General features: G+C 47.6%; 5 protein-coding genes across 5 annotated transcripts; 2 read left to right on the top strand and 3 right to left on the bottom strand.

Annotated features, from left to right (window-relative positions):
• Positions 1-343: 343 nt before the first annotated feature.
• On the top strand, positions 344-5,134 carry PGRI_044830 (pentafunctional protein ARO1; the record flags this gene model as incomplete). Its single annotated transcript, XM_040792196.1, has 2 exons — positions 344-5,053; positions 5,108-5,134. 2 exons carry the CDS (start codon positions 344-346, stop codon positions 5,132-5,134), a joined length of 4,737 nt encoding a protein of 1,578 aa, XP_040649252.1.
• A 468-nt stretch (positions 5,135-5,602) lies between these two features.
• On the bottom strand, positions 5,603-7,351 carry PGRI_044820 (cytochrome P450; the record flags this gene model as incomplete). Its single annotated transcript, XM_040792195.1, has 5 exons — positions 5,603-5,734; positions 5,783-6,653; positions 6,707-6,831; positions 6,883-7,070; positions 7,123-7,351. The coding sequence occupies 5 exons, from the start codon at positions 7,349-7,351 to the stop codon at positions 5,603-5,605; spliced, it is 1,545 nt and encodes a 514-aa protein (XP_040649251.1).
• A 2,556-nt stretch (positions 7,352-9,907) lies between these two features.
• Positions 9,908-11,263, top strand: PGRI_044810 (putative integral membrane protein Pth11-like; the record flags this gene model as incomplete). Its single annotated transcript, XM_040792194.1, has 6 exons — positions 9,908-10,043; positions 10,094-10,113; positions 10,166-10,202; positions 10,256-10,323; positions 10,372-10,742; positions 10,798-11,263. The coding sequence occupies 6 exons, from the start codon at positions 9,908-9,910 to the stop codon at positions 11,261-11,263; spliced, it is 1,098 nt and encodes a 365-aa protein (XP_040649250.1).
• Positions 11,264-11,624: 361 nt separating this feature from the next.
• On the bottom strand, positions 11,625-12,416 carry PGRI_044800 (sulfotransferase family protein; the record flags this gene model as incomplete). Its single annotated transcript, XM_040792193.1, has 1 exon — positions 11,625-12,416. The coding sequence occupies one exon, from the start codon at positions 12,414-12,416 to the stop codon at positions 11,625-11,627; it is 792 nt and encodes a 263-aa protein (XP_040649249.1).
• A 6,538-nt stretch (positions 12,417-18,954) lies between these two features.
• Positions 18,955-21,025, bottom strand: PGRI_044790 (stress-regulated transcription factor RPN4; the record flags this gene model as incomplete). The annotated part of the gene is made up of 2 exons (XM_040792192.1): positions 18,955-19,016; positions 19,081-21,025. 2 exons carry the CDS (start codon positions 21,023-21,025, stop codon positions 18,955-18,957), a joined length of 2,007 nt encoding a protein of 668 aa, XP_040649248.1.
• Between the last annotated feature and the right edge of the window lie 564 nt (positions 21,026-21,589).

Below are 21,589 nucleotides of genomic sequence, written 5' to 3'. Positions count from 1 at the left end.
GTCTACAACATAGAGATCGACAGATTGAGTCACCGGGCGGTCAAGAAACTGCCCGCGACACCGGAGGGGAAACAATACTCTTTTTCCTTTGTCTTGTCGGCTCTTGACTTGGAGATTATATTCTCTTGATACACTATTGGCTCTAGGATCAGCTCTGTCCAGGTTGGTCAATCTCCTCTAATCCTTGCCTTCCCCAATGATTGTGCACCATCCCTAGATTCATTGTGGGGTGGAAATAGATAAAGTACAGGACCTTTAGTCAAGGTACTAACAAGTCACAGAATGAAATGAGCAGTCATTGAACTTTGTCATTACCGAGTCCCCGTCTCCATCCTCCTCCATAATGTCCGAACCTACCAAGATCAGTATCTTGGGTCAGGAGAGCATTGTCGCTGATTTTGGCCTTTGGCGCAATTTTGTCGCAAAGGACCTGATCAGTGGCTTGTCCTCGACAACCTACGTCCTCATCACCGATACCAACCTCGGATCTATCTATACCCCTACTTTCCAAAAGTCCTTTGAGGCTGCTGCCGCTTCCATCAGCCCAGCCCCGCGGCTCCTCATCCACAATGCGGCACCCGGAGAAAGCTCCAAGTCACGGCAGACAAAAGCCGACATCGAAGATTGGATGTTGAGCCAGAATCCACCATGTGGTAGAGACACGGTGATAATTGCATTGGGTGGCGGTGTAATTGGTGATTTGACTGGATTTGTTGCAGCTACCTACATGCGAGGTGTGCGCTTCGTGCAGGTCCCAACCACGCTCCTTGCCATGGTGGACTCCTCAATCGGAGGAAAGACAGCTATTGACACTCCACTTGGTAAGAACCTCATTGGTTCTATCTGGCAGCCATCGAGAATTTACATTGATCTCGAGTTCCTCGAGACTCTCCCCGTCCGAGAGTTCATCAATGGCATGGCTGAGGTTATTAAGACTGCGGCCATCTCAAGTGAAGAGGAGTTCACTGCCTTGGAAGACAATGCAGATTTAATTTTGGCTGCTGTGCGCAGCGAGCCGAAGGCTGGCAAAGGTCGCTTCGACGACATCCGGGATATCCTGAAGGCTAGAATCTTGGCATCGGCACGTCACAAGGCCTTTGTTGTCTCCGCAGATGAGCGTGAGGGCGGCCTTCGAAACCTGCTCAACTGGGGTCACTCTATTGGACATGCCATTGAGGCGATCCTTACCCCTCAGATCCTTCACGGTGAATGTGTCGCAATCGGCATGGTGAAGGAAGCAGAACTTGCGAGACATTTGGGCATCCTGAAGGGTGTTGCTGTCGCTCGTGTGGTGAAGTGCATCTCAGCCTACGGCTTGCCCACTTCCATGAAAGATCCTCGAGTTCGTAAGTTGACTGCTGGTAAGCACTGCTCTGTAGACCAATTGCTGTTCAACATGGCTTTGGACAAGAAAAATGATGGTCCGAAAAAGAAGGTTGTTCTCTTGTCTGCGATTGGCCGCACTCACGAGCCAAAGGCCAGTGTCGTCTCTAATGAAGATATTGGTGTCGTCCTTGCGCCCAGCGTTGAGGTTCACCCAGGAGTGCCCAAGTCGCTCAATGTCACTTGTGCACCACCCGGATCTAAGAGTATCTCCAACCGTGCCCTTGTGCTTGCTGCGCTTGGTTCTGGGACCTGCCGCATCAAGAATCTTCTGCACTCCGACGACACTGAGGTCATGCTGAATGCCCTAGAGCGACTCGGTGCGGCGACTTTCTCTTGGGAGGAGGAAGGTGAGGTCCTTGTTGTGAACGGCAAAGGTGGAAAGATTATCGCAAGTCCTTCTCCTCTGTACTTGGGTAATGCCGGTACGGCCTCTCGATTCCTCACCACCGTGGCTACACTGGCTACTCCCAGTAGTGTTGACTCGAGTGTCTTGACCGGCAACAACCGCATGAAGCAAAGGCCCATTGGCGATCTTGTTGACGCTCTTACCGTTAATGGTGCTGGTGTCGAGTACATGGAAAGCAAGGGGTGTCTTCCTCTCAAGATCGCTGCTTCTGGTGGCTTTGCGGGAGGAAAGATCAACCTCGCCGCTAAAGTTTCCTCTCAGTACGTCTCTTCGCTGCTCATGTGCGCACCTTACGCCAAGGAGCCAGTGACGTTGAAGCTGGTTGGTGGTAAGCCTATTTCACAGCCCTATATCGACATGACCACCGCGATGATGAGATCTTTCGGCGTCGATGTGAAGAAGTCTACCACCGAGGAGCACACCTACCACATTCCTCAGGCTCACTACGTAAACCCTGCCGAATATGTTGTAGAGAGCGATGCAAGCTCTGCTACCTATCCTTTGGCGATCGCTGCTGTCACTGGCACCACCTGCACCGTCCCTAACATTGGCTCCAAGTCCCTTCAGGGCGATGCTCGCTTCGCAGTGGATGTCCTAAGACCCATGGGCTGCTCTGTTGTGCAGACTGATACTTCTACCACGGTTACCGGACCTACTGATGGCGTTTTGCAGCCGCTGCCTAATGTGGACATGGAGCCCATGACAGATGCCTTCCTTACTGCCTCCGTTCTCGCGGCCGTTGCCCGGGGCAAGGACTCAAACCACACAACTCGTATTTACGGTATCGCAAACCAGCGTGTCAAGGAATGCAATCGTATCAAGGCTATGAAAGACGAATTAGCCAAATTCGGGGTGGTGTGCCGTGAGCATGATGATGGTCTTGAGATCGACGGCATCGAGCGTTCTACCCTTCGTCAGCCCTCTGGTGGTGTTTACTGTTACGATGACCACCGGGTCGCGTTCAGTTTCAGTGTCCTTTCTCTTATCGCTCCCCAGTCTACCCTTATTCTGGAGAAAGAATGCGTTGGCAAGACCTGGCCTGGCTGGTGGGACGCCTTGAAGCAAATGTTCAGCGTGAACCTTAATGGCAAAGAACTGAAAGAGGCTGAACATGCCGCCTCAAGCGATGAGAAGCGGGGCAGTGCCTCTGTCTTCATCATCGGTATGCGCGGCGCTGGGAAGACCACTGCTGGCAACTGGGTTGCTAAAGCCCTTAATCGTCGGTTCATTGATCTTGACACAGAACTTGAAACTTCCGAGGGTGCCACTATCCCCGATATTATCAAGACACGCGGCTGGGAGGGATTCAGAGACGCAGAACTCGCTGTCCTTCGACGCGTCATTAAGGACCATCCCACTGGCTATGTCTTCGCCTGCGGGGGAGGTGTTGTGGAAATGCCAGAGGCACGGAAGCTGCTTACCGACTATCACAAGAGCAAGGGCAACGTACTCCTCATCATGCGCGACATCAAGCTCGTGATGGACTTCCTTCAGATTGACAAAACCCGCCCTGCCTATGTGGAGGACATGATGGGGGTGTGGCTACGACGTAAGCCTTGGTTCCAAGAGTGCAGTAACATCCAGTACTATAGCCAGCACGCCACCTCGACAGATCTAGCCCTTGCCTCAGAGGACTTTACCCGCTTCATGCGGGTGGTCACTGGCCAAATAGACAGCCTTAGTATCATTAAGAAGAAGAAGCACAGCTTCTTCGTCTCATTGACTCTACCTGATCTCCAACCATCGGGCGATATTATCACTGAGGCTTGTGTCGGGTCTGATGCTGTTGAACTGCGGGTGGATCTGCTGAAGGACCCTTCTGTTGACGGTGACATTCCTTCAGTTGACTACGTCAACGAGCAAATGTCTTTCCTTCGGCGTCGTACCGCCCTGCCGCTCATCTTCACCATCCGCACCAAGAGCCAAGGTGGCCGCTTCCCCGATGATGCTCATGATGAGGCAATGCAGCTGTACCGACTAGCGTTCCGTTCTGGCTGCGAGTTTGTGGATCTTGAGATCACATTCCCCGATGCAATGCTCCGTGCTGTTACTGAGATGAAGGGCTACTCTAAGATCATCGCCTCGCACCATGATCCTAAGGGCACTCTGTCGTGGGCCAACATGTCCTGGATGCAATTCTACAACCGTGCTTTGGAGTACGGCGATGTTATCAAGCTCGTCGGTGTTGCCAATACCCTTGATGATAACACTGCCCTCCGGGAATTCAAGACACGGGCTGAAGAAGCCCACGATGTGCCGTTGATTGCGATCAACATGGGCGACAGTGGTCAGCTCAGCCGTATCCTGAACGGCTTCATGACCCCGGTGTCTCACCCCAGCCTTCCTTTCAAGGCGGCGCCTGGTCAGCTGTCCGCTGCAGAGATTCGCCGCGGTCTCTCTCTGATGGGTGAAATCAAGGCCAAGAAGTTCGCTATCTTCGGTTCCCCTGTCTCCAGCTCGCGCTCTCCCGCTCTTCACAACGCCCTTTTCAGTGCAATGGGTCTTCCTCACGAGTACTCTCGCCTGGAGACTACCAACGTCGAAGACGTCAAGGACTTCATCCGCGCCCCCGACTTTGGTGGCGCCTCGGTGACAATCCCCCTCAAGCTAGACATTATGCCCCTACTCGACGAAGTCGCCCAGGAAGCTGAAATTATCGGCGCCGTCAACACCGTCGTTCCGGTATCCAACGGCGACAAATCCCCTCGTCTGGTTGGCTACAACACCGACTGGCAAGGCATGGTCCAATGCATGCGCAATGGAGGCGTCTACGGTTCTACCGGCAACGAAAGTGCCATGGTCATCGGCGGTGGTGGTACTGCCCGTGCTGCCATCTTCGCCCTCCACGACATGGGCTTCTCTCCGATCTACGTTGTTGGCCGTAGCGCCAGCAAGCTCGAGGGCATGGCCTCCACTTTCCCAACCAACTACAACATTCGCGTTGTAGACAACCAGGCCCAACTTGACATCGTTCCCCAGGTCGCTATCGGCACCATCCCCGCTGACTGCCCTATTGACCCTACCATGCGCGAGACCCTCTGCGAGGTGTTCAAGCGCGCTCAGGAGATCGACGGCTCTTCCGAGTCTAGCAAGCCCCGTGTTCTCCTTGAGATGGCCTACAAGCCTACCGTCACCGCCTTGATGCAGCTTGCATCTGACGCGGGTTGGAACACTATTCCTGGACTGGAGGTCCTTGTTGGACAGGGTGTGCACCAGTTCGTTCACTGGACTGGTATCACTCCCTTGTACCATGAGGCAAGGGTAAGCACATACTTTGGTTATATTCTCCCTTCTATTACTAACAATTATGTTCAGGACGCCGTCATGGGTACTGCTGAATGAATAATCACCAATTTATCATGAATATCTCGGGTTCTTTTCTCAATCTTCCCATATTTGACGCCATTCTAGCGTTGGTTGAGTTACTAAAAGCATTCAACAAATAGTGTCCTAGCTCACATCTCGGCTTTGTTTATACGATAGTTATCTACATCAAAAGGCTATACATAAAAAGCCCTCTGCACAGTTGAACCTTTTTTTTTTTCCATAAAACTCAGGAGAAAATACCCAAAACATCTAAAACGATAAACGAATGGCTTCCAGACGTTACCAAGAATATAGCAACCAGTGGAACTTCTTAATATTTCCAGAATGCCTTTTATAAGAATTGCCCAGGTACATTATGGCGGTGTAGTTTGGGGCTCTTAGATCTCGTGACAAGAAGAATAGAAGCAGGGGTCATGGAATTGGAGGTTTTTAAGCTGAATCCTTTGGTTTTAATTATCTTGTGTAATGTCCATATTCCAGCCTTCATTCTGCCTTCACCTCTGGCCGAGGAGAAATAGTCAACCACAAGTCTCTCCAGTACCCAATACCACCTTTGATCATGAATTTAGCCTCAGGTTTACCCTTCACAGTCTCCGGCTTGTATTGACGGAAGAACTAAACACATTAGTACCCCAGAATAATCATCTCATACTAAGAACTCACCTGCAAAGGACCCTTGAACAACTCCATCATAGCGATATCCCTCCCCAGACAAACACGCGTTCCATACCCAAACGAAAAGTTATACTTATTATACAACTTCGCCTTCTCAGCATCCAACCACCTCTCAGGCTTAAACTCCTCAGCGTCATCCCCATAAAGCTTCGAATCCCGATGCACAAGGTACGGGTTACAGCTAACCTCAGTACCAGCCGGCGCGAAGCGACCATAGAGCTCGATCCCAGGCTCAGAGACATAACGGGGGAAGATATTCGGTGCAGACGGACACAGACGCATCGTCTCCTTCACACAGCTAACATAGAAAGGCAGGTGCTCTAGGACCTCATTGTACTGCGGCATATCGGAGATGAGACCCTTACGGGCTGCAGTATCAATCTCCGCCATCATACGCTCATACGCCTCCGGATGCGTCATGAGGAAGTTCACCATGGCCTGGAAGGCGGTGCCAGTTGTGTCTGCGCCCGCAAGTAGAACGAGCAGGACCTCCGCACGGATGTACTCCAGATCAAGGGGCTTGCCTTCTTCTGTGCGAGCCTCGAGGAAAGTCTGGAGCAGGTCTGTCCGGTCTATTTTCTTGCCGCTTTGAATGTCCTTGATGCGCTGGTCGATGAGTCGATCGCGGAAGCGCATTAACACACCGATGCCGGAGTCATCGGCTGGTGTGGCGACGAGGTACTTTTTCAGGGCGGTGGTTTTTACCCATGAGGTGAAGGGGTGGAGGCGGGCTAGGAGGCCGAAGGCTGGGAGACCGTCGTGAAATCCTTGGATTAGACCGCCGATGTCTTCGCCTTTTTCGACGAAACCGAAGGGCTCGCCGAAGCCGATTTCACTGATAATGTCGTAGGCCATGTAGCTGGTTGTATGGTTAGTCGGAGGATTGTGTCATTTATCTCGTGTGGTACTTACACTGCCCACCAGGAGAAGTCGAAGGCTTCGCCGGTCTTCACGAACTTTTCCGTGAGCTTGCTGGACCATGCGGTGATGCGCAGATCAATCAATGGCTCCATCTTTTTAATATTGCTGAAACTGTACTATGTTGAGGGTCAGTTTTTGATGTCTGCAACTGAATTATATCGTCATACCGGTCCAGCAACGTGCTTTCTAAAAACGGCATGGGTCTTGTGAGATCTCATGTTGAACAGAGACTCGTTCTCGCCAAAACTTCCAGTGATATAATGTCCAGTCTTGTCTGCATTGCGATGGTAGATTTCCGGGAGCTTTTCGTGATCGTTGACCAGCAACAATGTCGGGGTGATGCGAACAACAGGGCCTGAGAGCATTGGGTTAGATACACACCTTTTGAAGATAGGATGAAGACCAACCATATTTCTTAGTGAGCGCATAAACAGTCGGCACTTCAGTATCCAGCAGATTATGCCATGCGATCCAGAGACGGGTTACAGAGCCCCAGAAAGGGCCAGGGAACTTCGCGAGCGGACTAAAGAAGCGATAGTAAATAACTTGCCAGGTAAAGTTAAGCACGATATAAGCGACAAGTCCCAAGATGACATTGGTCACTGTCACCAGTGACAGGACATTTTCAAGACCCATGGCGTTAGAGAATCATAGAAGATGAAAACCCCTCTTTCTGATCGAGGGAAAGAAATGGCCCCGGAAATAAACCACCAATAACCTTTTGCATTAAAAAGCACATTGTAGTAAGGGGCCAAAGGGGCATTGGCCAAAGGGCTTCGAGCTTACAGGACCCCACGAGAATTCTGCAGGTCTAAACCGAAGTAGGTCTAAACCGTTAGAGCTATGCTCGGCTCGTGCATCGACCCCTCTTCGTGTTCCTTGCGCTAGAGCATTGGTAATACGTGCATCGAACTTGATTGTACGAAGTAGCTGCTAATTTAGATGGCTTTGTGGTCCATTGCGTTCCTGGTAAAGATCGATCCGGTATATGTGCCTAAAGCGGTAAAGATGTTCTAGATATGGAGAAAGACGTTGTCTGTCAGAGGGGGCCGTGCGGTTTGCCCAACATTTCAGACAATGATCAGCATAGCACATTACATGCTCGACATGCTCGGGGGTTTCTCGCCTGTTGTACGGAGTACGAGACCAGGTTTTTTGGTGTTATTTGCAGGCTACCGATGGAATAACAAAGTACCTCACACTGAGGCTGTGGAGCTGCTGTCGTGGCATTCTCCACTACGGAATGGCCAGTGGTTCTGGACTCTGTAGACTAAAGTAGACGGGCCGTTGTGCAAGTTTGTACTCCGTAACCTGAATGCATATGCCGAGCACATTCTTTTGAAATTAAAGTGAAGATAAGGGCTAATAATAGTTATGGATATAAGCCGTTAGGACTCCGATGCTTGCAACAAGTTAGACCCTGACCTTTAACAGCAATCCCCGTCAAAAAAAAAGAGAGAGAAAACGGGTAAAAGTATGTAGGTATGGAGTACTCCGTACATATATGTACAGAACATGCACATGTGTGTCGTTACAGGCCCTTTTGGTTACCTTTGATATACCGCCTTCCAAATCTAGTATGATTTGAAGTTCTGCCATATCAGACAGGAGTGACTTATTCTTGTTAGCAGTTTTCATATAAAGTGGAAGTACCTATCTTTTTTGTGAGGACTTTGGAAATGGGCGGTGAGTAGAACAGGTGTCAAGGCAGCACATCTCAAAATTCAGGCATCCAAAGGACTTTCCAAGACAGACGAACTACTAAATCTGACTACAACATATATATAATATAATCTGTTGGTTTAGAAGCAATAGTCAACTTCTAATTATGGCTAATAATAAATTGATGGGAAGGAGCTTAACAAGAATGTCCGTACTTGTACTTTTTGTACTCCATCCAAGTGCATTAAATATCCATATCACATATGAAAATTTCCAAATCATTTACAGTCTAACCAATTTCGTTTTCGCTTAACAATTATCCCCACTGAGGACGGCTCGGAAGGCAAATGGAGTCGTGTAGATCAGAGGCTGCATATGGCTTCAAGTTTGTTACTATTTCTCAGATATCGGAAACTGGTTTAGCCCTCTTCGTGATCATTATTTTATTGGATTCGCCATCCATAGAATCCTCTATATAATATTCATTTGGATCTTCTGGTTGTCTTAATTCTTTCAGTTAAATTTAGTAAATTTAGTAAATTTAGGGTTATTGTCTACGATGTACGATTCATCAAGTTGGAGTTGAGATATATTAAGATCGCCATCGGACATCTCATGAAAAGCAAAGATAAATCAGATCTCATCTTCCCGGGGGAATCTTCCGAGAATGTGCTTTCGTTCTATCAAGTTATTCTTTTTATCTTGACTATTGGTCAACTAGTCCAAACTTCTAGAATTGAACTACTTCCCAATAATCAGGAACTCACAATGATCGTCTCCGAGACATCAAATATGTTGAGTCATGACCACTAGCCATCCCTGTTCGAGCCAATCCCATCCCAGTCTTCGGGTGGATATCTTGAGAGCTCAAACACAATGCTTTCTTGTTCCCGAAAACACAGGACCCAATGAACTGGGACTGGGATTTGGTATAACAGGGATTTTGGATATATCCAACATTTGCTCGAGAATTGAGACAGTATTTCGGTGTTTGAGTGGCAAGTCATGCGCTAGAATCCCGCACTAGGTCTCTTTTCTATATATTTTTTGAACGTGAAACTGACGCCCCTACCCATAAACGGGGTGTTTTAGCACGAGTATTCCGTAGATCAACGATTATCCCGAGTCCACGGGTGGTGGAGATGCTCGGTTATGACTGTCTCGTCTGTCTCGTGTTAGTCTACAGAGTACTCAGTAAAAAAAAATCAGCTCTTGCGAATTGCCATGTTTGCTTTTTTTTTTCGTCAACGGCCTCTTTAGCGGTATACAGTGGATCTCGGAGACTACTAGAGTCATGCACAATGCGCATCTCTGATGTGCACAGTCATTTTATTCCCACTAGTTCCAGGGGCGTCTAGAAAAGATCTCGTTATAAATTGTAGAGGGCACCGCTGGCTATTCTTCTTGATGTTCTTATCATCCGTTCTCCGTGAGATGGGCATGTGAAACGACTGTCTACGCCATTAAGACGAATTCCTTCCCATCAATTAACGGTCTTTCTCTTTTTTATTTCTGTGCCGTCCCTCCATCATGGCCGATATCAATGGATCTCAAGGCCCGGTAGTCGAAGGTGTCTGTGTGGCATTTGCCATCTTGACCTTTATTGTTTTGGCTCTTCGTCTCTTTTCACGTATTTGTGTCTTGGGTCAAATGGGTCTTGATGATTGTAAGTGGATTATGCTTGATCTATTTCAATAGTATATTAACATCTTCCAGATCTCATTATTGGCGCTTGCGTAAGAAAAGAACGACTCTATCATCAGCGAGACTTATAACTAATGGAAATAGATACTGTCGTGGTCATTTATTGCGGTCACGATTGTCGGTATGTTCTAGCTTTGCGTCCTACGACTTTTTGTTGCTAATAGTATAATTTAGCGGTCAAATATGGACTTGGAAAACACATTGTGGATGTCGACCCGACTAAGCTCGTCGACTATGCTTTTGTAAGAATGCGAATCCCATGCAGCTTTGCATTTCTAACCCCTGCCTAGGTCGTCTGGTTGAGTTCGATGTTCTATCTTGCAACACTTGGATTCATCAAAACTTCCGTCCTATGGTTCTATACTCGCCTCGGAGATCGCTATCTCACTCGTCTATCCTGGATTATGATGGGAGTTATTGTAGCACAGGCAACCTCATTTGTTCTCGTTGCTGCATTCCAGTGTCGACCCATTAGCATGGCCTGGACTGGCACTGGACCCGGGAAATGCGTCACCATCAACCTGTTCTACCTGTGCAACGCTGCCTTGAACATTGTCACCGATATATTGACTTATACCTTACCCATCAAGGTAATCTTCGGTCTGCAGATGCCTCGGAAACAGAAGCTTATTCTGGCCTTTATCCTCTGTCTTGGTCTTTTGTGGGTATATCCTAGTATTTCCACCGAGACGATCACTAACGCACTGCCTTTACAGCGCTTGTGTCTCCTCGATCATCCGAATCACCTACATCCCTACCATGCTTACCTCAAAAGACTCCACCTACGCCATCAGCGGTGCCATGTACTGGTCGGTTATCGAAACCAACGTCGGTATCTTCGCTGCCTCGATCCCATCATTCAAAGCAATTGCCTCCCGCTTCGTGCCCCGCTTCATTGGCGAATATAACAGCGGGAAGAAATACGGCGCCTGGTCAAGCAACAACGCTTCCCCGCGGTATCCATCAGGATTTGGCAAGGTGACGGATCCCAACAGCCTCACTATGGACACAATCCACTGCAAGGAGGATGGTACCATGGGTATCAAAATTGGCGCCACCAGCAACTCCAGCGAGGAACGCATTATCCCCCAAGGCAAGATCTTCACCCACACGGAGATCGAGACTACATTTGAAAGAAATGATCGTGCAAGTTCATCATCTCTCGAGCGGGCTCGTCAGTGATATCGGGTTTATGCTTATGAATTGGCGGCTTAAATGAAATTTCGTGTATAATATTCGGGGCAATATATTTCGGTTTCTTATCCTGTATGACACATTCAAAGGCATGGATCTCATAAATCTTGTCTAAATGGTTATGTAAGTGACAGTATAGATCGATCTATCTGGATTGTTCGCGATGAGTCTCTGGCCCTGAAGCAAACCAACATCGTCCAAGGCATACGAGTCGCTAAAATGTTGAAGGTCGACAACACCAACAGCTTCCAAAAATCGCCCAACAAGTCCACACAAATCTCCGCAACCAACGAAGAAACCACTTGGCCACCTATCACCCTTCAATCACACTATACAGTCTCGCCCCATCTCACCTCCATGCGCGAAAAGCTGCCACCCCAACACCAAAGACAGCGAAAATGCAAGCCCAGCGCGTAAGGCCCCTCCGGAAATGACGATTCACAGACCTTTCAATCGCCTCCGAATCATTGATACGGGGAAATGGCACATCAACCGGTGCCTCTAAATTCAAGGCTTCACACAGCGGTCCCCACCCATCCTTGACATCAAAAAAAACCAACCTATCCTCCGGCACAACCTCCTTCAACCAAGCAACATGACTCGCATAAGTCTCCCTCCCATGCTGACCAATAACACCACCATAAAGCCTCTCCCAAAGCGCGGCAAGCAAATACCCATACGGAATAAAATGTCTCAACCCGTCCAGCGGGAGAAGAACAACACGCGCAAACCAAACACCAGTCAAACTCTGCACGTGAAGCATACTCCTCTCCCATAAGATGGGATCACGGGTTGTGCAGACGACCTTGGCATCCGGGAACAGCTCCATGAGTTCCGGGACGAGCTCGGAGCCTGGTGAATCGGTTATTGCGACATAGCCGGCCAATCGGTGACGCAGGAGGGTGAGCATCTTTTCCCGACTTGTACTGTCATCTTGTTTGAGCCAGTTTTGCAGGATTGGCATCCAGCTTTTTATCTCCGTTGGTGGGCCTATCGATATTTGTGTGCCGCAGTGGTACACCGGTCCGTTCAGGAGGATTTCTAGCGCTTGGCTGAATGATGTGGTTCCTGTTCGTGGTAGTCCGGCGCCGATGACTTGGATTTGTGCTCCAGGTTGTGGAACGGAGGCTTTCTGGCCCATTTTGTCTGTATAGTGTGATTTTTTTTTTGGTTGTGTTGGTGTTGGTTGAAGTTCGTTTCAGGTTGGCTGACCCTCTTTTTTCTTATTTTCTTTTTCTTTTTCTTTTTTCACGACGATGGCTATATTTGCTGTTTAGAAATATTCGAGCTCATAGAGCTAAGGATTTTAGTATTTATGTTTGACATATGAACAGATTCTGAGTGACATTATGTTTCTTTGATGGATATAAATGCCAGATAGGAGACTCCGGCTGTTTGGAGATTCCCGCCCCCACTTTATCCCCCCTCGCCCCCGGTATGATCGGGGGTTAGCGATGAGTTAGCATTTTCGGATTTGTGCATTGGTGGATTTTTGACGGAAATCAAAACAAGGGTGTGAAGCTTAGGGCATGATGCCATAAGTACTGGCGGTAACAGGTTACAGACCGCACGTCAAGTCATTCCACGGTGTGTGGGTGTTGGTAGAGCTATATGGTCGTTGGCCTGAGGCAGACAGTTGCACCGCAGATAGGAAGTGAGAGGATGTCAGTTGTATTCGAGTAGCTCATTGGTAACTATTACGAGTGATGTGATCGAGTGATGTCTATGTGCCCTCAATCAAAACGGGAATACTCAGTTGAACAGAGTATGGTGGAATTGGGGTCGGAGATGTAGGGCTAGTATCAACCAGAAATATTGGAACTTCAACTTCTCGATTCATTAATTTAGCGGGATAGCACGGTGTCTCTCGTCGTGTGGGGCTTAGGCATTCGGTCATAGATGCGATTTACCTTCAAATATGAAAAATATATCTTTACACCTGGGTACGGAGTAGTAGGTGATATATATCTAATACATCCATACATTCCCTATATTGAAAACAAATTGTTCAGCTAGGCCTTGCTATAGAATGAAAGACAAAAAAGAACGAACAGTTATGTACATAGGCAGGGAACAATCCATATAGCCATATCTACCAACGCCTGAATCTCAGAGGAATCCGCACAAAAAGAAATTTGAAAAAAAAAAAAAGATAGACATAGCATGTCCTGGTTTCGATCCAGGGTCCTATTGAGAGTTAGTTTGATGAATTTTTTATCAAATTTGGTGGCGGTGAAACGTACCTCCGGGTTATGAGCCCGGCGCTCTTCCCCTGAGCTAACATGCTGATTGGTGAAATAATCATCCCTTAAGTGCAATATCACTTTAACTTGAGAATAATATATGATGTCAGCAACAAGATTGTATGTTGTAGGGCATTCTATAAAATTACTGTTTAGTAAACGCATTGGCATTATTTCATGAGAAGGAAATTAAGCTTGTAGCTATTAGATAGTAAGATCTGGAAATATTAAGTGCATTAAGGAGGAAAAAGCTACACATGGCTATATATACTCCAGGAGACTTGGAGCAATCAGTATAGGTCATGTGACCTCTTGGCTGGCCTGATAGCTAGGCGATTCTTTTAACACTGCTTTACCTGTTCAAAATGATTCAAATGTTTTACTTTCTCTTTGCTTTCATTTGTGGCAATGCAATTACAATGTGTGGTATTTTATGACAAATTAGTTTTGAGTGACCTATATAGCCAATTGTGAACTGGTTTTTCAACATCCCAGCATGTTAGCTCAGGGGAAGAGCGCCGGGCTCATAACCCGGAGGTACGTTTCACCGCCACCAAATTTGATAAAAAATTCATCAAACTAACTCTCAATAGGACCCTGGATCGAAACCAGGACATGCTATGTCTATCTTTTTTTTTTTTTCAAATTTCTTTTTGTGCGGATTCATGAAATCCATCATTTTTCGACTCAATAAACCCCGCTAAATTACTAGTCGTCCACAGAAACTCGTTCAAAGGTCTACAGCAACATACATGCTGATTATCAACATCATTTGTTTTGGCAATTAATTGTGTCAGGTCCTCTGGTTTGAGGGATTTGATCTTTCCATGTAGGATTGTAGGATCCTGTGGGGGCCACTGGGGCAATATAAAGGATACACTGCACTGATTTTCTACTATAAAGATCGGAATTGCTGCTGCCCGATTAGAATTTTTTACCTTTTGCATAACTATATTAAACTCCGGAAATTCGGGTCTTGGAACATCAAGTGTACCTATTTCTCCCCGGAGGATCACCTTTTAGCCTATTGAAAGACTTGGTAACAAACCAGCGTCTCTTGAACCCCTGACTTTCCTCTGCAGAATAGCCTTCCAGAATGTCCACAAGTGTGTTCATTTTTCGTAAGTTGCACTCTCCAGTTGCTTCGAGCCAGCAATGAAACCCCCCATGGCGATCACGACCGCGGATAGAAACCCCCAAGCGGGTAGCAGGGTGTGTTTTCAAAGCAGAAAGAGAATAAGGGTGTGGGTGTGGGGTCGGTGTTAGATGATATTGGAGAATAACTTCGCCGCCGTCATGGAGATCAAGCCCAAGAGTCTGTGAAACAGTGAACCTAAAACTGCCAACTCTGACCTCGGTTTGATGGTTTCCATGATTTCCGGAATGCAATGTAACTAGAGCTTTGGCCCCTTCGAGGTGCTGCTTAGCTATGCTGGCTTTCCTTTTACTCCACGTATCCTGTGCCTTCAGGATACGGTCTTGATGAAGATCCCACCAGTAACTTCTGATTCCGGGGTCAGGTGAGTTCCGTATGTCGTTAAAGATCCCTAGTTTGTTCTGCCCATGCCCGAATAACTGAATCCTCAGATGCAAGGTATTGCTGAAATGTGTACCTGCCGCCAATTGCGTCAGTGATAGCTTTGTTCTCTTGGGTATCTGTGAACCCTTGCCATAATGGCAATGCAACATTGAGATGATTACCCGACCACATAGCGTTGGTGCTTTTTGGCAACCAGAAGCCTAGGTGAAGGGAAGTTAACGTTTGGAATACTAGACACATCCATATCTCTGCTAAGTTGAGAATCAGCTGCGTTTGAGCAGAAGATGGGGCATCGAGGATAGCCAGAGTGACAAAGGCTGATTTCATATCCACGGCAGAGCCCCACACTGCGTAGTGTAGTCCCATATTCTTTCGACGATGGCTAGGATCTTTGTGTTTCTGGATTTTCAGACACAGCACACAAGCTTGTCCGACATATAGCCAGAATCGTTTCGTGGTTGCATCTTCCCTCCATAGAATATGAAGGTAGACACCAGATTCTTTTTTGGTTTCTGGGTCTTGCCCAATTTCCAAGAGGCTAGAAGGACTTATTAACAACTTGTTTCTGAATTGTCAAGGTCAAACATGCCTGATTAGGTCGAATTTCCCTTGCTCACAAATGTCCTTCACGGCTGGACTCAAGCTGTCTTCAAGTATTCGAGCGGTATCGTACTCCTCAAGCACAGAAGAGTACCTCTCACTCATTTCGAGGCGCACATTTGAAATCAGATGCTCCAGGATGGCAGTCCTATCGACGGGTCCTAGATTGACGGACTCAATTCGACTACCGGCCACCTCACTCCGGTTTTGTCGTTTGGCAGTTGGACTTTTACCGCTTGCTGATATTTCTGGCGAGCGTTCATTTTTCGATGCATTTACCACTTTCGCCATGACTATTGGTGCCTTGAGTGAATCCCGTGACAGGGTCTCTGCAGTCAGCATAATAATGAAAGCAGGGTGTTAGAACATATGCATACTTCGAGATGATTATCCATGCGATCAAGATCATCGATCGGCGTCGTTTCTATGGGGTCTGAATCCCCTAGGTACCCTCCACTTCGTCCCCAGTGATATTTCCCTCTGCAGTAAACGGCCGTATGGCCGAAACCTCCGCATCGATTGCAAAACCTACAGAGGCATTGATCGTACCCCTCCATTAGACATCTGCAGTCTCTGTATCCCGAAGACATTCCAGGGCCTCAATGATCGTGAAGGAAGAAACACCACAGGCCACTAGAATGAGATTGCATGGTTTAAGTCAAAGTAGGTAGAGAAAAGAAAGATCTGAGAGCTCGAAAAAGGGAAAGGAAAGCTAGATTGTAGAATGAGTCAGTACGTTGATAAGGGACTTGGTCAATGCTAGGAATGGCACATTGAAAATCGAGAATCGGTTAAAGGGGCAAGAAGAGATCTGAGATATCCGCAGAGGCCAGGCAGCGAATGGGCCACAGACGTCAACTTGGTGGTGAAACGATGTGTTCGACAAGCTCGACAACAATAGTGTCGATTAAATGAACTGGGAGGGCCAGGGAGTTTGGTGTCAATACCAGATGCCGTGACGACAAAGGTGGTGACGGGAGCACCATAAAACAGTTTCTCAGATAGGCAGATACTCACCTGCACTCTCAAATCCGAGTGAGGGCCGCAGAGTCAAAGCTATGGATGTGGCTGGAAGATGACAAAGACCACACTGAGCCGTGTGGTGCTGGGGTTAGCAAGAGATAGTGCCCAGGTGCGAGATCATGGAATCTACCACTGGCGCGCAAAAGGGCCATAACCCGTGAAGCGAATTTGACAGAATAGCAAATACCGTGGTAAATTGAAGAATACTAGGATGGAAGCTATATGAAGAATGTCTAAAGCAACGCCCTTAGAAGTCAACGTGGTTTTTCAAGTCTGGTATATTTCTAACACCCACATTTATCAGGAGTGGGTACTCTAGAATAGATCCCTTCCAGCGCATATTAGTTCCGTCTATATACTCCGTACAAGGAAGTAGGTAATATAGGCGCCTGAGTCATCCGATCAGAATCTGCAGGCGTCGAGTACACTTGCACGAGATGGAATGCGGGGCGTTACATCTTGAAGCTTACGGAGGATTTTGCAGGGGAAGTGATAATACCCTGGTATCAGGGGTATGTGGCTGGTGTGTTATTTGATTTTTTTTTGCAATACCGCTAGCCCATAGAGCGTCTAATTACGCTGTATGAAGCACCATATCACATCACGTGGTGTATATCATATGACCTCCACCACGCAAGGGATATAGTACGATGGAGCAAACCGGAAATAGTAATGTAAACCAATCAGTAGAAGCCACCACACCACCTAATATGGCTAATAATCAGGGACTCGATGATCGTACGTTAGAACAAATGACAGAGAGGTTCGTCTCAAGCCACACCCACAATTGTTCCACACCTCTCCACCTTCCGACTTCCCCCCACTCCAATACAAACGGGCCTTGGGGGTGTATTAAAGACCCACTGTTAAGCCACAGATCCACCAAATGTTTATCACCGTCTATCATTTATTGTCTATCACTTTAACGTATTCCGTATAAAGTCAATATAGGGATATACGGTGGCTTGTTTATACGGTATAAGGTAAAAAGTAGGTTAAAAATACCGGTCCAAAACTGCAAATAAGGAGAATTTTACGTCCAGAAGCTTAAATACGATATGATTGTTAATGACGATGACAATCAAAGACAATGACAGCGAGATATTTACCCCCATCAAATAGGCAATTGGAGACCACCGGGGATGGGTACAGCCCCCATGTACCATATACTCAAATGAGCAATTCCATTACCTCCACATGGATATGGACAAAATCCTGAAAGCCGAGTTAGGATCCTGCTACATTGTATATTACGTCGACACCCAAATCCCAACCCAAATTCCCACTACATTCCAACCCAAATAATCCCAGTACCGAGTACCAGGACGCCGGTAGCTAAATTCCTTATCAAGCTAGAGTTTGGGCGAGGTCGGGTTTGTTCCAAGACTTGGATGGGGTGCCTACGCAATCATGGTATCATACCTATTGGAATTCTCGCAAATGTACAATTGAGCATACTAATAGATAATTGCTATTGGGAGTACAGAGTACAATATATGATCAACACGAATCGGGACTCATCCGTGGTGATGTTAATTAATTTATTGCAATATACGATATACGGTAATTTCTCCTGTAGTGCATACTTGAATTTTTTTTTTTTTGTCAGCTCTAATTAGTCGACCATGTACATTGTACACAAAGTACCTATGATATTGCTATACATAGTAAATCTCCCTACAGATCTGCGCCGAGAAGCTAATATAGCTGGCCTAAGTGGGCAAGCCTCCATGCAATGTGGATGCGAGGGATTAAAGTGAATCCTTCAACTCTCGATTGTTTCAAGAGCAAGGCGGGGGGTGTTTCACTGTTTCCAGGGTTATAGTAGAGTGCGGAGAGAGTGATTGATTATTTCCAAATGAATTCATGTCATATCCAAGCTAATATACATTTTTTTGGAGGAATGTACTATAGTACAATAGGGACACACTGTACTGGGGTCAAAAATGCGGCAACGCCATGTGCAACAGAAATGTACAACACCGAAACTGTTTGTTCTCCGGAGCCAAAGTCTTATGACAGATAAAATAAAAACCAAAAAAAAAACACACCAGCCAATGCTAAAGGGGATCCGCATGTAAAAACAAATCATCAACGTGAAATCGTACACATAAAATAAAATCGGAATCCGAATAGTGATACAGAGAGTTCATGAGAATTAAGGACTGATGACGTCATGATGACGAAGCCCCGGATTTTTGGTGGACCAAAAGTGGGTCCACCTATGACGTTCGGCATGCCGATCCGGTGGACTAATGACGTGGAAGGCGCTCTCAGTCTCTCCTCCTGCGCTGCTTGCCAGGCCAGTCGATTTCGGGATGAACCACTCGCATATCTGTAATTAATGTAATTAGCGTATGGTCAACTTAAGGGGTAAAGGGGGGTGAAAAAAGACTTACGTCTTGTCAAAGCATCGTTTCGGCTGAAGGTCTTGTCCTCGTTACAGATGTGACAGCGCACCTTCTGTTTCCCGGCGGTGTGAATCGTATGCTCATGTCGCGTAAGATCGTAGGGCCGGGAAAAGATCGAATTGCATGCTTTGCCTGTAGATGGGTTGATGCGTTCGCACTTGTGTGGTCCAGCCTGGGAGTTGCGGAGCGAGGTGTCGCGGCTGACAAGGTGGCCGCCCGGTGTTGTTTGCCGGTGTGCCTCGCGCTTGTGTCGTTGGAGTCTGGCGGGGGAGTCGAAGCGGTATGAGCAGTTGTGGTAGGTGCAAGTGTAGGTACCCGCATCCGAAGATGTGTCGGCGGGACGAGGAATACCCTCTGTAATTGGCATGTTCATCTGGCTTGGAGGCGAGCTCTCTGTAGATTCCACTGCTGGAAGCGAAGGGAATTCGCTACTCTGCTGCAAGAGATTACTCTGAGGGCGCTGCATCTGTGGTTCAGAGAATGCGAACTGTGGCTGCGCCATGCTAGGTGCCGTATATTGAGGAAACGCTTCCATCGGTCGCATTGAGCCGCTATCGCGTCGCAAGCCAAGCGCATCACCTAGGTTGAAGTCACTCTGACCAGGGGGGAACAGAGGCATGGTATCATCGCCATCTTGGAAATCCAATACTGCATCCTTGGGCGACATAGTCTTAATATCTCCAGTGTTGGAGGTCTGGGACATGTTCATGTTGTTCATGCCGTTCTGTCCCATGGGGATGCTGGTGGCCAACTGGGACTGCTGGAGGGCATTGTTGCTCATGTCACCGGCGAACGGGGAAGAGGTACGGAACGGTGAACGATCTCGTCTGTTGGAAGGTGATTGCGAACGAGCAGACAGGTGTCCTTGGTTGGCAGCTTGTAAGCGATCGGCAATAAAATTGCGCGGGTTGAGTTGGTTCTGTCCCATCGGCTTAGACATCTGGGGCGCTGCCATGACGGCGGGGTTATATAATTCGTCTTGGTATATATCAGAAATGGTTCTGTTCAGCTTGGGTACTCCAATTGACATGGCACCATTGGCGCCGTTGTATTCTGGAGGTGCGTCGAAACGTAAGTATTGGTCCATTCCCCAATCTAGATCGGGAATTCCATTCTCACCATTGGTCATCGGCTTGGATGCGTCGTCGAGTTCGTCGAGGGTCGTCTGGGGGGTCACCGGCGAGTTATGGCTCATTGTTGACACCGATGGAGCCAGTGAGTAGTCGTTCTGCATTTGCTGCGGGGGTGACTGCTTTTGCTGGTCCATGATCGCCTTTCTCATAGCAGACTCGGCCTCGGCGTTTTGACCATCTTGGGACGAGGGATCGAAATGTTGGAAGGGAGTCGCAAGGAATGAGTTTTGCAGAGGAGTTTGCACTGGACTGGGCAGCGGCTTGTTGGCGCTGTTGGATCGGCGGTGGTAATTGTTGGCTGGCGTCCCTGAGGGGAGTGAGCGCGAGGATGCCGAGGGCGAAGATCTCTTTTGTACACCCGGGTATGGAATTCGCGCAGGGCTCAACAACTGCAGGTTGCTATCCCAACCCTGATTACTGGCGAGAGGCTGCTGTACCAACATGGGCGTATAATATTGCTGAGGATATTGAGGTAGGTAGTGTGAAGGCGAGTTGGAACCCTGAATGTCGTACGACGGGTTGTATGAAGACGCTGGGGTCATCGAAGGAGCCCCGAAAGACTCAGACGCCTGCGGGTAAGAAGTCGAGAAGGTCGGAGAAGAGAAAGTAGGTGAGGAAGGTGTCGAAGATGGCGGGGAGAGCTGTACAAGGTGGCACTGGAAGGGCGATTGCAAGCGAGATTGATCGTAGTGCAAGGCGTTCTCGGAATAAAAATCAGGTGGGTACTGGTCGTCTTGTATGATGATGTCCTCCGAGTTGTATGGATCGGTGATGAGACCCTTACGTGGGTACATAAGCATTATGTTATCACGAGTTGGGGACGTCAGAGAAAGTGGGTAGTGTTTGCCACCGAGGAAAGGCGGGCTTTTATAGAACCGACGGCACAATTTCCGATCAAGATTTCCTGATCAATTGTGGCCGTGCTCTTGAAGAAGTCTGGGATTGACACTTCGGTTCAAAGCTTCAGGTAGCGAAGAGTCTGGAAACGTCGGGAGGCTGATCGAATAGAGATAGTAGAGGGCTGGAACTTTAATGCAGTTGACTATGGTTGAGATGAGTTTGGTTCTGGAGAATGACTCGACCGGAGGAGAGCAAATCTTACTTGATATGATGATCTCAAGAGTCAGAGTGTTATGAGTAATGAAGTTGAAAGAAGAAGAAGTGAGTTAATAAAGAAGAGCCCTGTTGTTATATGTACTTAGATGACCTCACTTTCCAGATGTGTCGGTCTCTCCGAACAAGAATTTACCGTATTATCCATGTTTAGCGGTAATTTTCAAAATAATTATTTTTAAATTTATTGTTGATTTCGAAGCTAGTCTAAATTGGGACGGTATTCGTATCACCAAAATACACCAATTTTT

Source organism: Penicillium griseofulvum (assembly GCF_001561935.1).
Source record: "Penicillium griseofulvum strain PG3 chromosome Unknown contig_90, whole genome shotgun sequence".
NCBI lineage: Eukaryota > Fungi > Ascomycota > Eurotiomycetes > Eurotiales > Aspergillaceae > Penicillium > Penicillium griseofulvum.
The sequence above is the reverse complement of the archived record's forward strand: the minus strand, read 5'-3'. Positions and strand labels throughout refer to the sequence as shown.